Source organism: Primulina huaijiensis, chromosome 4 (genome assembly GCF_012295235.1).
Source record: "Primulina huaijiensis isolate GDHJ02 chromosome 4, ASM1229523v2, whole genome shotgun sequence".
In the NCBI taxonomy this organism is placed as follows: Eukaryota; Viridiplantae; Streptophyta; class Magnoliopsida; order Lamiales; family Gesneriaceae; genus Primulina; species Primulina huaijiensis.
The window spans coordinates 3989392-4011161 of record NC_133309.1 but is presented as its reverse complement, the minus strand read 5'-3'; the positions used below and the strand labels follow the sequence as shown (position 1 = coordinate 4011161).

General features: G+C 35.8%; 1 protein-coding gene across 1 annotated transcript; it reads right to left on the bottom strand.

Moving 5' to 3' along the window:
• Positions 1–1531: 1531 nt before the first annotated feature.
• On the bottom strand, positions 1532–15507 carry LOC140975269 (uncharacterized). Its single transcript, XM_073438882.1, has 8 exons — positions 15275–15507; positions 13793–14242; positions 13528–13702; positions 12417–12702; positions 10941–11013; positions 10032–10122; positions 2202–2281; positions 1532–2056 (listed from the first exon to the last, which is right to left on the bottom strand). The coding sequence occupies exons 1-8, from the start codon at positions 15356–15358 to the stop codon at positions 1703–1705; spliced, it is 1593 nt and encodes a 530-aa protein (XP_073294983.1). The 5' UTR covers positions 15359–15507; the 3' UTR covers positions 1532–1702.
• Between the last annotated feature and the right edge of the window lie 6263 nt (positions 15508–21770).

Here is a 21770-nt window from a genome sequence, read left to right as displayed (position 1 = left end):
ATAACAATCAGCCCTATAAATAAAAGGAGCCTCCTATTTGAAAATCACACCTGAAAATTTCACCAAATTTTCAAAAGTTTCTCTCAAGTGCTCTCAAGATTTCGAGATTTTCTCTCCAAATTCTGTCGTGTATCGAAGCTCTGCTGCAGTCAAGGTTTAAGGAGGATTCGAAAGTCCGAGAAACAAAATTGATCTTCACGCTTTTAGCATCAAGATCTAAGGTAAGTGGGCTTGTATTAAAATAATTTGCATATGAACTTTTTTGTTTCTGAAAATTTCGGTCGAGCGCAATTCTTCTAATAACCCTTCTTGTGATACAATACTTTTTGTTTGGCGCTGTGGGGATTCAACTAGATATGGGTGCGAATCTCAAATAAGATATGTTTATGGCCCTTACATGATGATATTGTAACCATTATATGGTCTTGCCCTCTTAGAGAACTAAAATGGGCTGATATTAGTAAACCATGGAAAGTAGAGGAATCTCAGTGCCTAGGACAAGATATGCATACGTTATGTTTATGATATGTGGTACGAAATATGTAATGCAAGGTATGCATTTTATCAAATCATGTATGCTTAATATCTATGTGCTCAAACGACCTCGTTTACGGAGTGACGGCCATATTACTCACTCCTTGCTCTATCTTCCCCAGATAAATCAGAAGAAGAAATCCAGGAATATGAAAAATACCAGTTTTGGGGCTGGTAGTTGACGCATGAAGAAGTTTAATTAAAAATATAGTCATTTAAGTTCATTTATTTAAAGTTGTATAACTCTTCCGCACATTTTCATTATTTTAAGTATTCGTGTTGTAAAAGACAATACAATTTCGATGATATTTATGATATAAACTGGTTTTGGTTTATATTGTACTACGAGACTTGTGTGGTGATTATGTGATTGTTGAACAACGTGAGTATTGACTAACCCCGAGCTCTGAGCGTGACATTATATTTCAATTTTCTTTAAAAATGCATTAAAAAATTCGATACCAAACCAAATACTGAAACCCATTTCAATTTTTTACTTTTCTAAGAAAAAATCAACAGTTCATAACCAAAATAAAAAAATTCTTTAATGGAGAAGAAAAGCTAAAAAATAACATTTTCTAATTATCCCAAGAAAATTTTAGCACTTATCAAGAACATCTATATACGAAACATCGAATAAAAATAACTTTTATTTGGGCACATAATAAATGACCATGTCTGTTTATTTCTAGTTGACATGTACTGGATTCCTCATCACGAAGTACCTGTTTTTCTTACAAATGAATCGTCTTCAAATTTAACACTTCATCTCATATTTAGTTGAACTTAACTAGAGAACCTCAACCTCATATTATTTGTGATGAGATCATATAAATTCATCGAGATGGCAGTAAACCTCCAAGTCGTCATGCGTCTTCAATCTCTTTTATTTTCTTCGTTGCACCATTCATTTCGACTTTATTGATTGTATATATGCTTCACTCACGTGAAACTAGAACTCTTAAATGATAAGTCCGTTAAGTCAGCGATACCGGCATTATTTTTCAGAAAAGTTGAAGCAGAAGCTAAATTATCTCCAAAAATAACATTCACGGTTTGTTTATAACTCAGTAGCATCGCTTCGTTACATATGTACTATCCCAAAACTCCAAAGTTGAGACCCCACCCTTCAACTAAAAAATCTACGGAATAACTCAATATACGAGGCTTAAACGTTCTGCAATACAGTTTCCTGCGGTTGCACGGTGCTTTGTGATGATCCAACAGGGATATGATGTGCCGATGGATTTTGAATTACTTGATTATACTCATTAAATTGCGCAGCTGGTTGCTGATGTTGGTGATGAAATTGATGATTTCGGTGCTGATGCTGATGGCGGTGTTGGTGACGCCTCTGCCCACTTTGTGACTGCACAATGTTGCTTCTTTGCTGTGCTGAAGAATGGAGATGACGGCTTGATCTCCATCTTAAGTACTCGACAAGAAGTGAGTTGGTGCTGATTGCGATTCCAAACCCAGTGAATGAGGAAAGTAGAATAGACAGGATAGAGTTTACTTTGAGCTGCACAGGGTTGAGCATGTAATGATTTTAAAAAAAGAAAGCCCAACCAATTTATTGCTGAAAAGGGTATGTTCACATGAATTCGAGTCAATACGCAGAGAGAAAAGGGAATGGACTAAGCAGAAGATAAACAGTTGTGTCATACCACTGTGTAGAATATATGAGCGAATAGGATCACTATGGCAAACTGGAATGAAGCATAAGCCCATATGTACCCCTTGCTCACTGTCAATTATAAGAAAAGTCATTGTAGTCTTTACCCAAAACATTAATCTTTTAAAGAAAAACACTTCAAACAAGAAACACTAAGCAAATGACTCAAATGAAAAAAAAATGGTTTTCACTTTCAAATTAGCGAATACAATTCAAAATTAAGAGAGAATACCCAGTTTAAGCTAGTACACATTTGTCTGTGAATATCAGGTTTACAACCAGGAACACCAATATTATGCCATATTGTTTCTCGCTTTACTATCTTCCTCATGTTACAAATCTAGTTCATACAATGGGAGATTCATTAAATTTAATGGGCAGCTGATATCATAAGGACATGGATCTCCCTGCTTCATGAAGTATCAAGATTGATATCTTATTTAATCATCAGACCATATCAGCCTATCCTCACTAAGATTTGGTGTCCAAGGAACGATGCAACAGAGAGAATTTATGGTTTCAAAGTATAATTAAGAGAATTCCAACAAATTATGAAAAGACCATCAATGTTCTATGATAATTATATAACAATATGTCAGACAATATAAAGAGAAATAATTCTATTATTTCTTATTCTTTAAAGTCATGGATTAGTACACTTAATATAGATAAAAAGAGTAAAAACAAATCCCACTAGATCTAGAAAATATCGTATCATACCAACAACATAGAATCTTAGTTCAAAATAGAGCCTATCAAATCCTAACTACTTCAACACTCCCCCTCAAGTTGGTACGAAGATATTCATCATCCCCAACTTGCTCACTTGTTTTTCAAAAGTTTGTTTGGATAAGCCCTTAGTTACGATATCTGCAACTTGTAATAGGATTGGAACAAATGGAATACAGATAACTCCTTCTTCAAGCTTCTCTTTTAGAAATGCATGTCAATTTTGATATGCTTTGTTCTCTCACGAAGAACTAGATTGTGAAAAATACTAATGGCTGCTTTGTTGTCACATTACAACTTGATGGGAAACTTCACTCATTTTTAAATCCTCCATGACTCGTTTGAGCCAAAATACTTCACACACTCTTTGTGCCATAGATTTGAATTATGCCTCAGCGCTGCTTCTTGCAACTACTCCTTGTTTTTGGTTTCTCCATGTTACCAAGTTGCCCCACACAAATGTTCAATAACCAGAGGTCGATCTTCGATCGGTGACTGATCCTGCCCAATCAGCATCTGTATATAGTGCAACTTCTCGATTCTCAGTTTTCTCAAAGAGCAATCTCTTCTCTGGAGTTCCCTTTAGATATTGTAGAATTCAATATACAGCTTCAAGGTGTTCTTCACACGGCAAGTGCATAAATTGGCTAACCATACTTACTGCGAAGGCAATATCCGGACGTGTGAGCGACAGATAAATCAATCTCTCGACCATTCTTTGATATCTTCATGTATCCACTGCATCGCCATTGTTGATATCTCCTAGCTTCTTATTGGGGCTTCTATAGGAGTATCTGATGGTTTGCATCCACTCATCCATGTCTCCTTCAGGAGGTCGAGAATGTATTTTCTTTGAGACACCATGATTCCCTTTTTAGACCTTGATACCCCCATTCCAAGGAAATCCTTCATTTCAAACTCTTTTGCCAAGCTTTTCTTTAATCTGTTTGTCTCTCCTATATCATCACCTCTCAATATTACATCATCAACATAGACAATTAACATCTAAACCTTTCCACTATTGGACCTTTTTGTGAAGAGAATATGATCCGATTGTCCTTGACAATAGCCTTGGCTTCTCACAAACTATGTGAACCTTTTGAACCATGCTCTGGGAGACTGTTTCAATCCATAGAGTGATTTCTTTAGCTTGCACACCTTCGATTTAAACTGATCAATAAATCCAAATGGTGGTTCCATGTACACTTCCTTTTCTAGATCACCATTTAGAAAGACATTCTTCACGTCTAGCTGATTTAGTGGCCAATCAAGATTAGCAGCAGCAGAGAGAAATAACTCGAACTGGATTGAGTTTGGCCACATGAAAGAAAGTTTCTGAGTAGTCAACCCCATATGTTTGGGTGAAGCCTTTGACAACCAACCGTGCTTTATACCTTTACAGAGATCCATCAGAATTGCATTTTGGGGAAAATACCCACTCGCACCCTATAACATATTTCCCACTTGGTAGGTCAGCCTTGTCCCAAGTAGAGTCTTTTTTTAGAGCTCTCATCTCATAAATCGCCTATCTCCATTTAGGGATCTCTAGGGCTTCCAGTACATTCTTAGGAATACTAATGGCATCTAACTGAGAGACAAACGAACAATAGGAGGATGACAGTTTTTTATAAGATACAAAGTTTGAGATTTTGTTTTGTGCATGATCGGGTACCTTTTCTCAGGGCAATGGAAAGATCAATGTTGTTTTCAGAAGTGGTCGAGGCATCATTCTGAGTTTCAAGATCCAGTCCACGAGTTGACACATGATATTGTTGAATGACAGGGCTCCCCCTTCGCATCCTTGTTCCTTGTATAAACCAACCCTTTAAACTGTTTCTCACTTGTCTCCACTATTATGTCGGATTGATTAAAGTTTGAAATTTCATAGTTTCCTATTTCTATATTAAAATCAGGCTCGGTAAGTGGTCATCTTCATCTCTAGACTCCCCTTGAAGATGAGGCGTGTAGAAGGACTTGCCTTCAACGAATGTTGCATCCATGGAGATAAAAAAAAAATTAGTAACAGGGTCAAAATACTTGTACCCCCGTTGGTTTGCAGGATACCCAACAAAGATACATTCTCGTGTCTTTCGGTTAAGTTTCGAGATACCAGGATCAAAGTTGTGAACAAATGCCAGGCGCCAAATATTTTTAAAGGGATTTTAATGAGAAGGCGTGTATTGGGAAAAAAATTTTGAAAATATTTACGGGGGATTGAAAATTCAAAATCTTATATGGTAGTCTATTTATCAAATAGGTGGTTGTTAGAACTGCTTCTCCCTAAAGATACTTAGGCACTTTAGTTTCAAAACTAATTGCTCGAGCAACTTCAAGGAGATGTCTGTTTTTTTGTTCAGCCACACCATTTTGTTGAGGTGCATGGGGATAGGAGCCTTGGTGAACGATCCCTTGCTCTCGGAAAAACTTGTCAAATATATTGTTAAAGTGTTCTCGTCCGTTATCACTTCGAAAATTTTGATCCTAGTGTGGAATTGAGTCTGAATCTTTTGGAAATTTTTTTGAAATGTGACCCCTGAATCAGACCTATCTTTCAAAAGAAAAACCCAAGTCAGACGTGAATGGTCATCAATGAAAGACACTAACCACCGTTTATCAGTAAGTGTTTTTACTTTACATGAGCCCATACGTCACTCTGAATCATCTTAAATGGCGTGGATTTATTATAAGGTTGAGATGAAAAATTAGCTTGATGATGTTTGGCTAACTCACAATATTCACTAGGCAAAGTGGAAATATTTTTTTTGATAAACAACTTAAGAAACATTTTTTTCAAATAAATAAAGTTCGGATTACCTAACCGACTATGCCATAAGAAAATATCATCGACACTTGAGTGAAAACAGAATTGAGACACTCGTCTGGATCACGTCTGCCAAGGAAGGAGTTGGCAGTAAGAAAATACAGACCAACATTGCCAATCATCGTCCCTGAAGCCAGGTCCAAAAATTCACAATTAGAGGACAAAAATACGACTCGACATGTAAGACTAAGGGTGAGTTTGCTGATTGACAAGAGATTATAAGATAGAAAGGGGACGTGTAAAACATTTGTAAGAATCAAAGAAGAGAAATAACAACAGTTTTTTTCCCTGCAACAGAGCCATCAGCAAGTTTAACTTTTTGGTTTCCTGCACACGGGATATACGAGAACACTTGCGATGAACCTGTGATATGATATGTTGCTCCGGAATCTAGAATCCAGACACTGTTAGTGGTCGAATTAGCAATATCTGCACAAGGATAAATACCTGTCTGTGCCAAGAAACATGAGGGCTTGGATTTATCACGTCTAGAATCAAACAATTGGAATAGTTGCTCTAACCGATCCTTGATGAAGGGAATCTTAGGGAGAGGGCATCCCAGAATCTTCACCACATGCTTGAAGAGCTCGACCAGCAATATTCGATTTGTTGATGCCAAATTTTTTCTTAAGATGGGCTGGTTTCCCATGTATTCTCCAGCATGTTTCTATAGTGTGGCATGGCTTTTCGCACTTTTCGCAAAATGGTCTCCCATCAGAAGCTATCTCTTGACTTAAAAGGGCCGGACCTTGAGACTCCATGGTGTGTTCAGAATGTTTCAGCATCACTTGGCGTCGAGTTTCTTCACGCCAGACCTCGGAAAACACCTCCCGAAGACTGGGCAGAGGTTTTCGCCCAAGTACACGTTCTCGAACCTCATCCAGATCCTTGTTTAATCCCGCAAGGAAGAAAACATCCCGTGTCTGTCTAGTTTTGCCTTGTAGCAGGTACAGTCCTTGCTACTCTTCAACTCATCTGCATCGAGGAGGTCCAATTCCTGCCATAGAACTATCAACTTGTTATACTAAGTTGTGACGTCTTTGTTACCTTGTTGTGTCTGTCATACCTGAGTATTTAGCTCGTACAGATGAGAGTATTTTTCAGAATCGGAGTAGGTTTCTCGGACAGCCTCCCAAACCTCACAAGCCATGGGTAAGAACATGAATGGTTTACCGATTGCTAGCTCCATCGAGTTGATCAACCATGCCATGACCAAAGAATTCTCGGAACGCCACTGCATGTATCTTGGGTCAGTCGAACCCGGGACTTTCACTTCTCCGTTCACGAATCCTAGCTTTCTTTTTCCATCAATCACAAGCCGACTGATTGTGCCCATCCAAATAATTCTTCCCATTCAATTTGTGGATCGTTATTTGAAGACAAGAATTTGGGAATGTGACATGCGATTGGGTTCCACAGTCACTGCTTGAACTGGCGTCTTCACTACTAGAACCAGCGCCGACCATGGCTGCTTTGAAATTCATGGCCTATTCTAACCTAGACGCTCTAATACCATATAGAATAATATGGCAGATAGGGATATAAACGATCCAAATCAAACAAAACAGTATCAGGCTTGAGCTTGGTTTGTTTAAGACTGTTTGAGGCTCGAGCTCGATTCGAGCTTCTATTATCAGGCTCGAGCTCGGTTTGTATTGAAATTACTGAGCTCGAGAAAAGCTCGAGCTCGGCTCGTTAAAAGCTCGTTTAGCATGTTAATCAAGTCAGGCTCGAGCTTGATTCATTAATAGCTTGTTTAGCATGTTTAACAAGCCTGACTTGAGCTCGTCTCGTTTTCGAGCTCGATAAGCATAGAATTGAGCTCGAGTTTGAGTTTGAATCGAGCTTGTTAAAAATTAAATATATCTATAAACTAATTTTAAATCAGACATAAAAATGTAAATGCATTCACAAATAACCAAAACGACACAAATAAGAGCTAAAAAAACATAAATCAGTATATTATTGAACATTCCAAAATCATACATCTAGAATATTCATTATATACTGATATCACCAAAATCATCTAGAATATTCATTAAATATAGTAGATCGAAGACAGCACATCATTATGAAATGAATTCAACATAATTAACTCAAATTATTGATTAATGTCAAATGGCATATCAATTTAGCATGTAAAATTTTTAATTAACCTTCACAGACTAATAGTAAAGTTACTCAACTTTTATATGACTTGGTTATGTAAATTTTTAGGGAAAAAGAATAAGTTGATGTATTTCTGTTAATTTATTTTATTTATTGTATTTTAAAGAACATTTTAGTATAATGATATGCAACTAAGATTAAAATTGTAATTGTGACTAAATGGTGTGAATTCATCATTTTTTCAAACATGTCTTGTATTCAATTCCTTCTATTGACATTAGTACTAATATTTTTATTTCTCAACTCAACAAATGAGCCAAGCTCAAGCTTACGAGCCACTAAACGACTCGGGCTCGAGCTTACGAGCCACCTAAACGAGCCGAGCTCGAGCTCGAGCTCGCGAGCCTATTATCGAACATGTTTGCGAGCTCACGAGCCGAATATCCTTAGGCTTGAGCTTGGTTTGATTAAATTTTCGAGCTCAAAATCGAGCTTGAGCTTGGTTTGATATGATTAACAAACAAACTCAAACGAGCTTTTTATCGAGCCGAGCTTCGAATAGCTCACAAACGGTTTGGTTCATTTACATCCCTAATGGCAGACAATATAAGGAGAAATAATTCTCTAATTTATTATTCTTTAAAATCATGGATTAGTACACTTTATATAGATCAAAGAAGTAAAATCAAATCTCACTAAATCTAGGAAATAACATATCATACCAATAATATAAGATCTTAGTTCAAAATTGAGCCTATCAAATCCTAACTACTTTGACAATAATTAACAAGTATTCTCCAAATTATCAGGCTAGAGATTATGCTCAGAAGATAATGAGAAAGTTGCATCGAAATGTAGAGCTCTTTGAGCTCCATCTTCATTTATCTGGATCTTTAGACCCAGATAAACATTGGGTACTGAAAACTAAGTGTGTTGGGTTACTCTCAGCAGCCGCAGATGTAACTTTTTGAAAAAAAAGATAGCAGAACAAATTTAAGTTATTTAAGTTGTTTGAATGCTCATTTGATTTGGTACAAAGCTGTATACAAATTGAACTCTTAGATTTCTGTATCTTACTATAAATTTCTTGGATACAGTGAAAACATTTGTATTTTGATGACTTAAGAAACCTACACACAGAATCTTTGTTTCGGTGGAATTGATCAAGAAGCTATATAAGTCACAAGTGAATATCAAGAGGACTTAGGAGCGAGACACTTATAAACAGACTTAAATTGCAAATTGACTCATTTTATATACAGATCCATGTATGTCATTCACAACGACACAGATTGTAAACCAAGGGCATCTAAAAGGATAGCAGTCTTTGTATCTGAAGCTTCACAAATAACTGAGGACTAAGTAAAGGAACCAAAATTTGTCATCTTTCATTAGTTATATAGAAATGGGGAGAGGGAGGACGCAAGTTAGTGGCAACTGCTTATATGGTTCCCCCTAGTTTATATCTAGACAACTTATCCATGTACAAAGTAAAAGGTCTGGTATTCTTGAAGATTACACAAGAGAGAGCAAAAGAAAATGGAATATAGAATGCAATACCCATATGTCTCTTCTGGTTACCATTGAAAAAAAATGCTTTGGAAAGAAAATAAAGTATATCCAAAAGAAAGAATTTTTCTCTCCTTTCACCGAGCAACTCTAGCTGATAAGTGGAAATTTAGTATACAGCCTCTTACAAAATTCAATTTCAAAATATGGTATACAACCTCTTACAATACGTAGTCAAATTTGTTTTTGCAAATTCGAAGGTAACGTAACAAAAAATAAGTCAAAGAATGTTATAATTAAGCAATGTTTTTATAACAGAACTAGTGATCGAACCGGTACTGTTCTGAAAACACTGCAATTAAGTACAAATTTTGAACAGGATCATTTCTTAAATTGTCCCCATTGGTAACAACATTTCTCTCGCTGATTTTCGAGATGTTAAGCACACACAGAGATAACCAGAAAAAAAAAAATCGGAGTAAGTGGGAGTAAGCCTTTGCTGCCCATTAATAAATTGTTCACGTTTATACTCTCAAAGAAAAAGAAAGAAGAGATAAGAAAAGGAAAAAAGAGTACCTCACATGAAATGGTAATTTACCGAGTAAAAAAATATGTTGATTAAACCAATAAATGTGATTAGCTGAGTGATCTTACCCATAGTAGATGCTATCATAGATGAAAGAAGTCCTAAAACACAAGAAAATGGCAAAGATATGGCAAGAGCTCGAGCTCCCATGTCAGATACCTGTAATAGTGGAAATCTTAAAGTTGATTGGAGACGAAACTTGAAATTTGAGATCAACGATGAGAGATAGCATACATGAGAATATAAAGGCATGATAAGGCCCACTGCTTAAAGATGAGAAGCTTAGTGCATACAGTGTTGTCAGTTTCACTAGCCCAAAAGTGAAAAACAAGATTATTAAATGAATCAATTCAATAGATGCAATGGATGAAGTGGGATCAAATCTGTGGAAGTTAATGTTGCAGAGAGATCATATCACTACAAACGACTATCTAGAGATCACTGTTAGGTCATGAGCATCTTTGTTTTAGGTTATGAGCATCTTTGTTTTCCATCCCTAAAAACTAGCAAATATCAGCCATACGCAACACAGATGTATGTCTGTCCCGAAGTATACAGCTGTACCAACATGAAGCCATCAATCTGCATTCCGTCAAGGCGACGCTAAATGCCCAGCATTCTAAAGATATGGCTATGATTTTCACAACATAAAAAAACTTTAATACCCTATAAATTTTTTATTACAAGGAACAATATGCAATCAGACGTTATGCTTCATAACATTACTAGTTCACCATGTCTAAAAATAGTTACAAGTCCTGTAGTACCTTCATAGAGCATTATGAAACCAATGAAGATCTCACCTCTCTTCTGGAAGAGTCAAACTATCACGCATACAATCAAAAAGGAAACCAAGAAGAGTTGCAAGTAGAATGGGGAATAATTTGAATACCGAAGAACTTGATCAGCTAATAAGAATTTTGGAACAATTGCTGACAAACACGGATATGAGCAAATTAAAAATGAAAAAGAATTACCAAAAGCTGCTCCAAAAAACAGAAATATGCAAGCATGCTGACCATGACAAGAACGGGGACATCCTGCCAGACCCTGTCGAGAATCGACATTAAGTTTACAAAATCAACAATGAGATCCAATTCGGAAAGCAGTTAAGTATAAGAATTATGTCCATAAATGCTTTTAAAACTGTTGCAATTAAACATAAATCTAAAAAGGAAAAGAAACAATAAAAACGTTCAACGGTTGGAAGAAACTGAAATGACATTCCACAGGTAGAAAGCACCAAGATAGGTTATTTCATTACTATGTCGTAATGAAAGAAATATTTGAGATGATGTATTTTAACATTTACATTTGAGATGATATATTTGCACATTTACAAGTTACAACCTTTATATGGTATTGTCAACGCAACCATGTTAAGATTTTCAGAAAGTATAACAAAAAAATAGAGGCCCCTTTCACTTGGCGGAAACTATGAAACCAGATATATTGAGTCCTTGTATGCCGCTTCCTCCATCTCTCTCATAAGTCATTACTATGTCCAAAAACTACAAAATTAGATATATCAAGCCTAATCGATATCACAAAGCATAACTCACATGGTAAAATGGGTACTTATTGAAGCTACGGAATATAGTGCAACGTTCATATGGTTTCTGGTCCCTTCCACCCGGACCGGTCAATGTGGAGCAAGAATCTCACAATGACCAAACATGAGCACACATTTCAACTAATGTGTCCCAGTTTAAATTCCCCAGCTGGGGAGAGACAACACCATTGAAGCTTTTAATCATGACTAGGTAAAGAAAGTGCAATGCTAACACACATTGGCACTAGTATTGTGAGTGTGGTGTGGTGCTTTGCCCTTAATTAGTCCCACATCAAAAAGGTGTTTGAGTTTGGTACCTGATTTGTGTGGCTATTCACATCCCCTACCTTCACAGTTAGCTTTTGACGCCAAGCTAAAAAACTCAGTTTATTATACTATAATTTCATGGTTTATGTTTTATGACTTGACATGATGTTAGAACATTAATTTGAGAAAATTAGCTTCACCTGATTATCGTACAGATTTAAAGTGAATTGTTTCTACTAGATTTAGCTATCTCAGATTACAAAAAGGCTTGTATCTTTAGCAAGAACAAATCAAGATTTCATCAATAACATTCACAACCCCCACAATATCCACTTTCCACTCGTTTGAACTCCTTTTGTTCACATTGTAACTAGTTAGTGTGTCATCTCACCATTGAAAGACATTTGTGAAGTCTGGCTTATGCATAGTCTCATCTAATCTTAAATTGTAGATCATAAAAGATACGAAGATTAGACATAAACAACATAGATGGAAAATTACTATGAGGAAAGATAATATAGTGATCAAATTAGGTCCACAAAGTCAACGAAGCAGCAGGACAACATACAAAAAGGAGAGATTGATTAGTGATACCAGCAGTGTCAAACTGTTCATAAAAGATTATTTTACTTACCTATAGCGAGCAGCTTGCCTTTGCTGCAGTCCAGCGGATCTTCTTGAGGCATTCGGAGGATTTTGTATTTTAAGCAATGTTACAGGTAGGTTACGGACATCCTGCTTACAAACATCACAGGTTTTATTACCTTTGATGCTAAACCACTTCACAGCACAATCCTTGTGGCAAAGTGCAAGCTCTCCTTTGCAGCTGCACTCCATCTTCAACGTTTCACCCCCTTCTCCAAGTTCAACAAAACAAATTCTGCATACAGCTTCTTCTTCTGGAATGTCTTCACCATCATCTATATATGAAGTAAATATGCTACAATAATTATCTATAGGGAAAAAATATATTAACAAAGGAACGTAACAGAAAAAAGAAACACACAAAAAATGGTGACAAATAGAAAGGTTTTACCACCACTCCCTATGAAACACATCAGCTCATGTATATTAATTTGAACTACTATGATTTATGGAAACAGTTGAAGAGTCACTGATGAACCATCCACACACTGAAATGGAGTATCTGATTGGCCTCCCAAGATCATAATATGCTGAAGCTCATTTATAAAAGCATTAAGCTAAGCATTTGTGGTGTGCTTCACACACACACACATATACATCCACTGATTACCAATATTTATGTCTGGATTTTTTAACATTAAATTTTTTTGAATCTGTCAGCACAATATGCATGGATGCAGTACGAGATTCACTGTCACGGCCTCTTTCTCTGGAGGCAGTGTCAACTGATCTAGCCAACTCATTTTCGATATAAAAGCACTAAGCTCAGTTTTTGTGGTGTGGTTGACATATGGAGGCCCATTGATTGCAATTATTATGGTTAGATTGTACAAGCACAACACAAAAACTTTTCTGAACTCTAAGCACAACACTCATGGATGTAGTACCAGATTCAATTGTCAACGATATATCTGTGGAGGCAGTGTCAACTAATCTAGCTAACTGATTTTCGATATAAAAGAATTAAGTTCGGTATTAATGTGTGTGTGACACGTATGTAGGTCGATTAACTAAAAATATTTTGTTTGGATTTTTAAGCCCAGTGCGAAAATAATTTTAAACTCTATGAGAACAGCATTCATGGATGCACCGAGCAGTACCAGATTCATTGTCAGGGGATATATCTGTGGAGGCAGTATCAACTGATCTGGCCGACTGATTTCTGGATATTACACGAATCAAACCTCCCAAAGAATCCGCCCCCCTCAAGCTTCTTGTCTTGACATTAACTGGAACAGAAAATGACCGCATCATGTGTTGTTTAACTTCTGTTATCTGCACACATCAATTAAGTTAGAACGGAAGAATTTGAAACAAAAATACACTCAACTTTTCTAGTTATAAGAACTTAGAAAAGTAACTTACAGGTGTTTTAAATTGGCGATTGTTGTGATTTTCATGTGAGGACTTAGGATCAACATCAGGAATTGGTGTGACGGGTAAAGAATGTGCCGATTTTGTTGAGGAAGAGAACAAAATTTTGTTTAGAGAAAACGACCTTGAAGTCGAGGGCTTGTCTGATAGAGGTGTATCCGGGGTAATCAGAACTTTTTTACCATCATCCCGAGATAGATTTTTACAACCTGCGAAGCTTTTCTGGGGAAGCAGGTTTCTAACAGAAGATATAAATTTTGCCGAATTTGGTCTGGGTGGCAATCCTAATCTTATGGAATTTGGGCTTGGAACATCAATCCTCGTAAAATCGGACAGTGTACTTTCCAAAGAACGCGCAGGTATTTCCAATGATGAAAGGTTTGGCCGTCTTGGGTGTTGCTGCATTAAGGTGTCTTCTTTTTCATACTTCAGACAAGGTTCCTGGCAAATCAAGGAAAAACCAAGCTCACTTTTATCCCACAACTTTCTAAATAATCTCTGTACAAAGCATCATGGAGATGTAGTTGAGAACCAACCTGATAAATACTAAATAGACAAGAAAGTGATTGCTTATAAGTGGTGCAACAAGTAATTTTGCAAAGGACGATATAGTGGGAACTGTTGCTAAATGGCACACTAATTATCAACAATGCAATGAAATTGTTGCTATAGAGACAGAAAATACTACTAGAAAAATCCTTTTTTCACTTTATTTAATTATGTATTTCTCAATTGTTATTGAATTCAACAAGCGATTCGTCTCCACATTTTTTACACCTGGGTTTCAAGATGTCCATACACTCTCATTTCCTCCATTCACACTAGCAATATATGGCATGAAAATCACATTTTTTGACACCACAATTTCAAGATAATCCATTAATTTTCATTTTCTCCATTTGTAATGGCAATAAATAGCATGAAAACCACAAAATCTGCTCCCAGTACCACATTAGTTGCATCTAAAGCCGATCTTTCCAGTTTCTCATAATTTAAGATGATCACATTCCTTTTGAAGCACTATTTAGAGCCTTGGACTGTTGAGTTTCTCCTTAAACATTCATGATATTTTAAATTGCTTTCCAATATTTTTTTGGAAACTTATTTTAAACACCAAATCCCAAAGCCCCTTTCACCAAGAAAACTCTAACCCTCATCATGTATCAGAGAGTAAATGAATTAAAAAAAAAAGCCACAAACTTGTGGGGGTACATAATAAAAAGGATCCATTCCTCGACAAAAATGCTTGTAAATTACATGGAATTAACCAACACCAAACCATTCCAAAAATCAAAGAAAAAAACAAAAGGGTAATTTTAAAGTTTCCATAGCCATTAACTTAAAACTTGCAAGAAAACCAAAGAAACACATATACAGATCATTGCAGAAAAGCTAATACTCATCACCGTCACCAAGAAAACAAAAAACCCATGAAAAGTACACAGAAACAAGCAGCATAAACGAGAGAACAACCTGATCATAAGCCTCATGGGCATCATTCTCAAGTTCTTGATGAGAATTTTGATTCACTGTTCCAACACTGTTACTCTCCGCCATTACTGTTGTAGGTTCCCTAGAGGAATCAGGCACTAGAGAAGCTTTATTAGGCGTGAAAGGTGTCGTTGGACTTTGAATAGAAAGCAGTCAACAAAATTCTGTTGGGAGTTTGGAGTGAAGCTGAATCGACAAGGTGGGTAATAATACGATAAAGGGAACAAAAAAAGCTTCTTTATTTCTTTTTTTTTAAGCAATCTTCTTTATTTCTTAATCTCCTATAATATTACCATTAGTTAACAAATCAAAATATAATAATGATTATCAGCAGCATTTGATTTTATATATTTATATATCAAAATTATACACAGATTACATAAACATTTAAGCTATATTTACATAAATGTCCATAATAAATAAATAAATATTTATTTATTTACCTTTTTGTCTTGGGATGGTAAAATATTTATTTGTAAAAAATATAAAAAAAAATTGTATTAAAGTTGTTTTTTTTAAAAAAAAAACAAAAACTCTAAATATGATATTTATTGTCAGAGTAGGTCTATTGTGAGACGGTCTCAAGAATATTTATCTGTGAGACGGGTCAATCCTACCGATATTTATAATAAAAAGTAATACTCTTGACATAAAAAGTAATACGTTTTCATGGATGACCCAAATAAGAGATCTGTCTCACAAAATACAACTCGTGAGACCGTCTCACACAAGTTTTTGCCTTATTATCATAGGTCTCTTATCTAGAGGCATCCTCGGGTTCTAAACCCAAATAAACTTCACTCCTCAAATATTGAAAAAATGATTTTTGTAATTATTTAAAATAAGGGCAACTTTGTATTCAAAAATCCTCATCTCCATACTTAACTTTCTATTTACTCCCAATCCTCTCAAACCTTTGTTTTAACTCCCCAAATTTTCAAAATTTCCAAAAATATCCTTAATTCTCATATGTGGCATTGTTTTACCTATCAAGTCTGTTCTTAAAGGCATATAGCCTCAATACATAAAGCTACGCAAAGTTTTCAGCATGCATACCATATTCTGATGATCGATTTTATATATATAAATAGCTCATCATGCTTCCGTATAATAAATTAAACAATTTACATCTTTGACTGGAGTGCCGTCGAGTTATATCCACCGAGTTTTACAGACTGTTCCTCACAACTCAACCACACAATCGCAACCGATGGTTTCTGACGTAGATTTTTTCAACAGAACTTGGCAGAACCCTGTTTCGTTTCCTACCTCAGAGTGTATAGTAAAAAGCTCAATTTGAAACTAATACATGAGAGTAGCAAAAGCCTTAGTCTTTTTATTTAAACATAACAAATTATTATTATATAGTAACCTCCTGTAGAGGAGGAGGAACTTGTTTAGCTACTTATAGTAGCCGAAGTTAAAACACACATAAACTAGAAAGAGAAAATATTACAATATTTTAAAAGAAAATGAAGAGGTTGAGTGATGTCTTCATCTTCCTTCTGTCTTGGTATTTATAGAAGTCTGTTGCGGATATGAATTTCGGACTTCAAAACTTTCCTTAGCTTTTCTTTAATTCCTTCCAGCTGTGTTTGGCATTTTCTCTTTAGTAGGTTGAGTGGGTGGTTGAATGATCCCTCCCCTTTTTCTTGAATTGTCTCTTTTTTTTTCTAGATCATTAATCTTGAAACAGCTTGTTCTTCTATTTTTATCTCCTGCCATAACCAAACAACATGTGTTTGGATCATATCAGCTGAAATATCATTCCATGCTTCTTTTAACAGTTTGTATAGATCTTCGAAGATTACCAATTGCTTTCTTATCGCCTTAATCCGTCTTTTGGAAACGTTGAAATATGTAGAATACATTTTCTTTGGTTCCAATCTTTGTTTTAGTTCTTGTGTGATTTTCTTGTTCCCATATACTCTTTATTTATAGGTGTATTTGGGTCCAAGTCTTTTAGTTAGTGGGCAAATTGCATGCTACTTGCTTTTGTCGAGGAATTTTTATCTCTTGTTATCCCCAGGGAAAAGTGATTGTGGTCACATGTCCAATTATTTTTGTCGGGGAATCTTAAATTTTTGGTGTCTCCGAGGAAAACGTGGTTATGGTCCTTCACCACTTAGTCATGTCTCTACAAGATTCTTCCTGTCTGATCGAGGTCTGAAGCCCTTGCAAAATTCTGGCTCCTTTTGATTTGGGCATTATAAGCAGATCTGTTCTGACTATCTTCCCACATGAGTCATGTTGCAGAATGTCCGATGAGTTTCTTTACTCCCTGACAACTTGCTATTCCACAAAAAATTTCATTTCTTTCAAATAAATCTTCTGCAAAACTTGTTGTTTTTCATGTTATAGTATTTAACAGGAATGATCCATTTACCGAATTATGATAAAATTTAAACAAAAACTTGACTTTATCCATCTCGGTTAGACAGACCCGTAGACCCCATGCTCTTCTGGTGGAATTGCCATATTCAGTTATTGAAGCAACAAGAGTTGTTTCTTCTATCGGAGGATCCTTGATGAATTTTTGAACATTAATATCTGACCTTCTTAACTTGATGAAATGAAAGGCTTCGTGAGAGCCTTTTCCTGCTGGTTCTGGTGATGTACTAAATAAGTATAGCTTGCTCATGTTTCATGAACTGCTTCCTGAATCCATTTAGGTAGTCCTGAAATTTCGGGGAAGTTAGGTCATGTAGTATAAACCGAGGCCTGAGCATTCTGTAATATGGGAGTGTGTTTTGTCCATTAGTATCGTAGATCAAGGGACAGTGCGGGACACAAAAAAATTTTTCTAGGGTTGCATGGGATATATGGAATGCTTGAAACAAATGGGTGTTCGTGGAACGAAAGACTTGGACGCAGGAAATTTTGAATTATGTCAACAGTTTATAGGAGAGCTTTCTGGTTAGTAACATCACTTCTTCTTCATCCACAATAGCAAATACGTATACATAACAAGCAACAGTGAAAAGTGTTGTAATAAAATATGTTTTATGATCTTAAAAACATAAACGTAAACATATCATAAAAGCATAACGTGTCAAAACATCTCATCATATCATCATATACTTATACATTTACTTTAACTAAATTCAGTTCAATAGTTGTGACTTTTGTATCAGCTCTATTCAAATGGATCCATATACATATAACTGTGGTACCCGCTGACGGGAGCATCGACGACAATATTACCCATCCACTGAGCCATGGCCAAGACATAGATCTACAACTTTCATGTTGACCACTTTTGCTAATTCAAAACCTAGCGTTCTGGACAGAACATGGCGCGCTAGGGCGCTGCTTCTTGTGTGCCCCAACGCGGCAATATCAAGGCAGGTTAGACAGAACCCGGCACGCTAGGGCGAGAATTCAAGACCGCCCCAGCACGGCATTATGCAGGTACTTGGACAAAACACTGCGCGCTAGGGCTCAACTTCTTGACCGCCCCAGCGCGGTAGGATAAAAATCGCCGAATAGAACTTGGCGCTCTAGGGAGGTAATTCATTTGCGCCCCAACGCGCACGTCAAATATAAAGTGGATCAGCTTGAGTTTAGCGATAAGTTCTTTCCTTTTCCCTTCACTTTCGAGAGAAAAAGTTGGAAATCGAATTCTCTCGTTCAAATATACTTCGAAACGTTGTCAGAACGCGAAACAAATTATATATTCAGAACTTTTAATTCTTGAATCGCTGAAATAGCATGTATTTGAAGTTGATTTCAATATATGCAATAGAATAATCGACAATGAACTAATTTTCAAAGTCGAAATTGAATTATGTTATGATTTCGATTTATACGAATTTTCAAATTTTCAAAGGATTTTTGGAACTTGAATTGTTGATTTTAAATGAATTCATTGACTGAAATGAATATGTTGATGATATAGATAAATTTTATGTACTGAAATATTAAAGCTACATTGACCGGAGAAGAAGAATTGAGGTATGTTGCAACCGAGTAACATACGACATGTATCTCTGTTAAATGATATATTTTGATTGATTTGACTGAAAATAAGTGTCAATATGTCTTATTTGTTGAGTTGATGTGGCATACATGACATTCATGATTGGTATATCGATGTATAAAATAAATATTTTGTTAACACACATCATTTTATGCATATATCGATACATGACATGTACGTTGAGCTATGATAATTGGATACCTTTATATTATTGGATTTGATTCTGGGGTTTATGAGCACGATGATATGTTTGGCATTATGTGGCCCTTAAAACATAGTCATTCGTGGCCCATATATGATTTATTGATTGAGATTTGGGATTTGATGGCGCTTTGCCGACGCTATCATACGATTATCCCTTATACTTGATTGAGGCGGTGTGCCAGCTCGAGAATTGATTTGATAGTGATTCAATTGGTTCTGATATATGTTCAGTGGATGGACAATTAACCTGATATCGTCACGACATACATGCATTTCATATCATATATCATTGTGTAGATACAGGTTGTATATATTATGGTTGTTCCATACGGAGCTTTTGCTGACCCCCAAGTGGGGGCTATTGTTGTCTTTGTGTGTGGACAATGGCAGGTACTCCAAGTTATCAGGAGACCGGAGAGAGTACTTCTGGAGGGAGTCACATCTGAGTTGAGGTTTTATTGTTCATCCCAGTGTATATATGTATTTATATACCGGGACATGTCCTGAGGATATGAGTCGTTGTATGTAGTTAATTTTGATTAAGTGTGGGCATAGTACATGATGTGATATCTTTAGACGAGACTTAATTATATACTATTTTGAGTATTATAATTAAATTTGACACTTTTTGGGCTCGTTGTAAAGAAAAATTTTACCCGTTTTCCGTTGTAATTAATATTAACTCTAATCAAATTGTATTCTAATCACGATTAAAAGTTAAGGGCCCCACACAAATCATCAATCTCATCAACAACATACTCCAACTAAATTATGCAGGAGCAAGTAATATAAGTAAATCAAACACAAACGCACAATTCATTTGTGCCTATTCAAGTGTACACAAGACTCAATCGAGCATTCCCATCTATGCTCTGATACTATACCGTGTGGGGGCCTTAACTTTTAATCATTATTACAATGCAATTTGATTAGGGTTAATTAATTACAGGGGAAAACGAATAAAAATTTTCTTTGCAATGAGCCCAAAATGTGTCAACTATAATTATAATACTAAATACTAAATTCTCGTATAAACAAATCACATCATAAAATAAGCCCACACATGACCGAAATCATCTACACACAAACAACTCAAATCCCTGAGACATGTCCGGGTATATAGATACATATATACACTGGGATATATCACTCAACCTCAACTCATATGTGACTCCATCCAGAAGTACCCTCTTCGGTCTCCTGATAGCCTGGAGTACCTACCATTGTCCACACATAAAGACAACAACAGCCCTCCTTGAGGGTGATCAAACGCTCTGTATGGAACAACCTAATATATACAACATGTATCTACACAATGATATATTATATGCAATGCATGCATGTCGTGGAGATATCAGATCAAATGCTCATCCACTGAGCAAGTACAGAACCAATCGAATTGCTATCAAATCAATGCTCGAGCTGGCACACCGGCCTCAGTCAAGTATAAGGGAATATCTGTATGATAGCGTCGGCAAAGCGTCATCAAATCCCAAATCTCAACCAATCAATCATAGGAGCCACGAATGACTATGTTTTTAAGGGCCATATAATGTCAAACATAACATCGTGCTCACAAACCCCAGAATCAAAATCCAATGATATAAAGGTATCCAATTATCATAGCTCAACGTACATGTCATGTATTGATGTACGAATAAAATGATGTGTGTTAACAAAATATTTATTTTATACATCGATATACCAATCATGAATGTCATGTATGCCACATCAACTCAACAAATAAGACATATTGACACTTATTTTCAGTCAAATCAATCAAACATATATCATATGACACAGATACATGTCGTATGTTACTTGGTCGCAACATACCTCAATTCTTCATTTCCAGTTCAATGTAGCTTTAGGATTTCAGTACAGAAAATCTATCTACAAAATCAAAATATTTATCTCAATCAATTAATTCATTCAAATGAAATAATAATAGAACTTTGAAAATTCATATAAAATTGAATTCATAACATAATTCAATTCCAACTTTAAAAATTAGTTTTTTGTCGGTTATTTTATCGCATATATTGAAATCAAATTCAAATACATGCTATTCTACCAATTCAATAAATAAAAGTGTCAAATCCAAGAGAAAATTACCTAAAAAGGACGCTCTCAACACGAAAATTTCGAATATATAATTTGTTCTGAGTTTGAACAACGTTTCGACATAGTTTTGAGGGTTAGAACTTGAATTCCTCTCTTTCCCTTAATTATACTTCTCGGTTTTCTCTCATTCATTTATTATTTTTATATTATGCTAATCAACATCCAAGTGGA

Excerpts from the sequence above, each read along its gene's own strand:
- LOC140975269 (XM_073438882.1), bottom strand. The coding sequence starts at position 15,358 with ATGGCGGAGAGTAACAGTGTTGGAACAGTGAATCAAAATTCTCATCAA. Across the intron at positions 11,014-12,416 it reads AGGCAAGCTGCTCGCTATAG|GGTCTGGCAGGATGTCCCCG; the intron begins GTAAGTAAAATA and ends GATTCTCGACAG. Across the intron at positions 2,282-10,031 it reads TATGATAGCATCTACTATGG|TGAGCAAGGGGTACATATGG; the intron begins GTAAGATCACTC and ends TATAATTGACAG.